This window comes from Salpingoeca rosetta, assembly GCF_000188695.1.
Source record: "Salpingoeca rosetta unplaced genomic scaffold supercont1.21, whole genome shotgun sequence".
Taxonomy (NCBI): domain Eukaryota; class Choanoflagellata; order Craspedida; family Salpingoecidae; genus Salpingoeca; species Salpingoeca rosetta.
In genome coordinates, this window is record NW_004754913.1 from 813,502 (window position 1) to 816,627 (window position 3,126).

Here is a 3,126-nt window from a genome sequence, read left to right on the forward strand (position 1 = left end):
GTGTGTGTGTGTGTGTGTGTGTGTGTGTGTGTGTGTGTGTGTGTGTGTGTGTGTGTGTGTGTGTGTGTGTGTGTGTGTGTGTGTGTGTGTGTGTGTGTGTGTGTGTGTGTGTGTGTGTGCGTGTGTGTTTTTAAAGTGTCCTTGTACATGCAAAGCACGCATGCATACACAGTACACAAGCACACAAGCACACAGTCACAACACACCACATGCCCCATACACCCCAGAACGCACCTTGATGTACGACTTGCAGCAGGCGCTGCAGACGTTGCAGCCCTTGCTCGGGTCGCACTGGTTGGAGCCGGGCTTGCCGCCAGAGGTGATGTTGTACACTGCGTTGACAACCGGGTACGACTTGTCGACGAACACGTCCATGCTCGCGTCAAAGGCAAACACACCTGTGCGCACACGACATGAAGCGACGGAGTGAGATGGGCATTCAAGGTACCGCCACAAAAATGCACGCACACACATAGACACACACACATAGACACACACACACATACACGCATACACACATACACACACAAACACAAACAAACACACAAGTATACACAAACACAAACAAACACACAAGTATACACACACAAACCAAAACAAACCAAAACAAAGCAAGAGCACACGCGTGCGCGGACCTGCGATGCCCTGCTTCTTCGCGTAGTTAGTGATGGCGGAGAGGGAGCGGATGGAGTTCCAGCTGACGTAACCGGGCGTGGCATTGCGCAAGTCCTCGCCAGCACGCGAGCCGTCCTTGATGTAGCCAATGTCGCTCTGCGTGGCCGGGTCGAAGAAGTTTTGCTCGGGGTCCGTCTCGTCAATCAGCGCAACAATCTCGCTGTAGATGAGCAAGCCGCACAGGCGCGCGCGGGCACCGGGCCACGCACCAAACGTCGGGTTGAAGGGCCCGTAGCACGCGTGCGACAGCGCAGCAGGCACGCCAAAGCGCTTCCAGTTGCTCTGGTTGGGGATATACCACGAGTGGCCGTAGAAGGTGAGGCCAAGCACAAGCTTGTCTGCGGGGGCGCCCTTGTCAAGGTAGCCCTGCACGGTGTAGTTGACGCTCCAGAAGGACGAGGGGAAGGGCGGATCGTGCTTGGGGATCTGGCCCTCCTTCACGGCATACAGCGGCTGGTTCGGCGCAGTGAAGTTGGCAAAGCACGGCGCATCCCCGCACATCTCGGGCAGGTCCGACACAGAGTAGTCGTACGCCATGAGGTGCCAGTAATCAATCTGCTCCGAGACGGCCTTGATGTCGATCGATTCCATCTTCTGCAGGTCTGCCTGCGTGGCAAGGGTGATCATCTTGTCCTTGCCATATGCGCTGCGTATCTCCGTGACGAGCGTGAGCAGGTTCTGGCCGTCGTCGGGGCACTTGCCGCCGACGTCGTACAGGTTGTGGAAGCTCTTGTTGGAGAGCTTGATGTGGTCCGAGCGCGGGCCGGAGCACCAGAACTCCCAGTCCACGTCGATGCCGTCAAAGTTGTACCTGCAAAGCAGATGGTGATGATGGTGATGGTCGTTGTGTGTGTGTGTGTGTGTGTGTGTGTGTGTGTGTGTGTGTGTATGAGTTGGAAACGAGCGTGTGCGGCGACGGTGATGCTGCAAGATAACGCTTCTTCTTGACAAGATGCAGTGCAGTGTCTTCCGAGATAAACAATACGCAGCAGTGCACAGTGACGACTACACAACACGAACACACACCCACACACCCACGCACGCACAGACACCCACGCATGCACACACTCACCCACACACCCACACAACACACACACGCATCCATGCACAGACAAACACACAGCACACACGCACTCACTTGTCCATAAACTCCTGGGTGGACTTGATGAACGCTGTGCGGCTCTCCTTGGAGGCGACCATCTCCGAGAAGATGCTGGAGGGGAAGTTCCATCCACCAACCGAGAGGAGGATCTTCAGGTCCGGGTTGTCGTTCTTGAAGGCGACCACCTGCTCGTAGAACTGGGGGTCGGCCGGCTCGGGAGACACGAGTGTGAAGTTGTTCGCCGTGCAGGGGCTGGCACCCATGGGGCACTCGGGAGCATCGCGCGTGCCGTTGGAGTACATGGCGCAGGTGCCGTTGGAGTACTGGCACTGGCCAATCCAGTCGTACACCGTGTCGCCCTTGCAACCATCACAGCCGCCTGCCGCAGTGTATGTGTGTGTTGTTGTTGTTGTTGTTGCATTGTTGGGTGAGCAAAGGCAGCAGGGTAAAACGCATGTCAAGCGGAATGATGTGTGGGATGTTGCCATACGTGTGCGTGTGTGTGTGCATTTTGATGGCATGTACAGGCAGCGTTCTCGCCAAAGCACAGGTTCAGAGCACCGCACACACATACGGACACACGCCAAGAATGACTCACCGTTCATCCAGGCGAAAGCGTAGACAATGTAGTCAAACTTGTCCGCCACTGGAGCGAGGTTCTTGGGGGTGTACGCGTAGTTGCCCAGGCGATACTGAGCCCAGCTGTTGGTGTTTGGGAAAGGAAAGCAGGAACAGAATGGTGAGTCAAGAGTGAGCAAAACTCAAGACAAAACCATTGAGGCCAACAGGAAAGAGTTCAAGCGTCCTGTCTTCCTGCGTCCATGAATTGTGTTGTGATTTGTGGTTTGCAGTGTGTTCTCTTTCCCGCACAACGTGTTGTGTGCGTGTGTGTGTTTGCTTCAACACGTACTTTGCAAAGTAGTTGCCAAAGACCATGGCATGTGCGCTCCAGGCCGTGCAGGCCAGGATCACGCACACCAGCAGTGTTGCGTGCATGATGACGGCTGGTGGGTTGATGCTGTCGTGCTGTTGTGCGTGGCGTGGACGATGTGCGCTACGCGTGTGTGTTGTTGTGCAAACAAAACAAAAACTGGAAAAGCAGTGGCGTGCTTTGCTGCGTGCTTTGCTGCGTGTGTGTGTGGGAAAAAAGGCAGCGGGAAAAAAGTGCAAGCAAAGGCAGATTTGCCTTTGGCGCAAACTGGAGCGACACCTTCAGCCAAAGGCAATTTTGCCCTGAGTCATCAACAACCACGATGTCCAACACAGGTGCAGATGGGTCGCATGCGTGTGGATGTGTGTGTGTGTGATGTGTGTGTGTGTGTGCGTGTGTGTGTGTGTGTGTGTGTGTG

At 55.3% G+C, this 3,126-nt stretch overlaps 1 protein-coding gene across 1 annotated transcript; it reads right to left on the reverse strand.

The window, feature by feature from the left end:
• Positions 1-195: 195 nt before the first annotated feature.
• PTSG_08183 (chitinase) lies at positions 196-2,911 on the reverse strand (the record flags this gene model as incomplete). The annotated part of the gene is made up of 5 exons (XM_004991151.1): positions 2,688-2,911; positions 2,376-2,479; positions 1,814-2,156; positions 636-1,486; positions 196-398 (listed from the first exon to the last, which is right to left on the reverse strand). The coding sequence occupies exons 1-5, from the start codon at positions 2,771-2,773 to the stop codon at positions 196-198; spliced, it is 1,587 nt and encodes a 528-aa protein (XP_004991208.1). The 5' UTR covers positions 2,774-2,911.
• Positions 2,912-3,126: the final 215 nt, after the last annotated feature.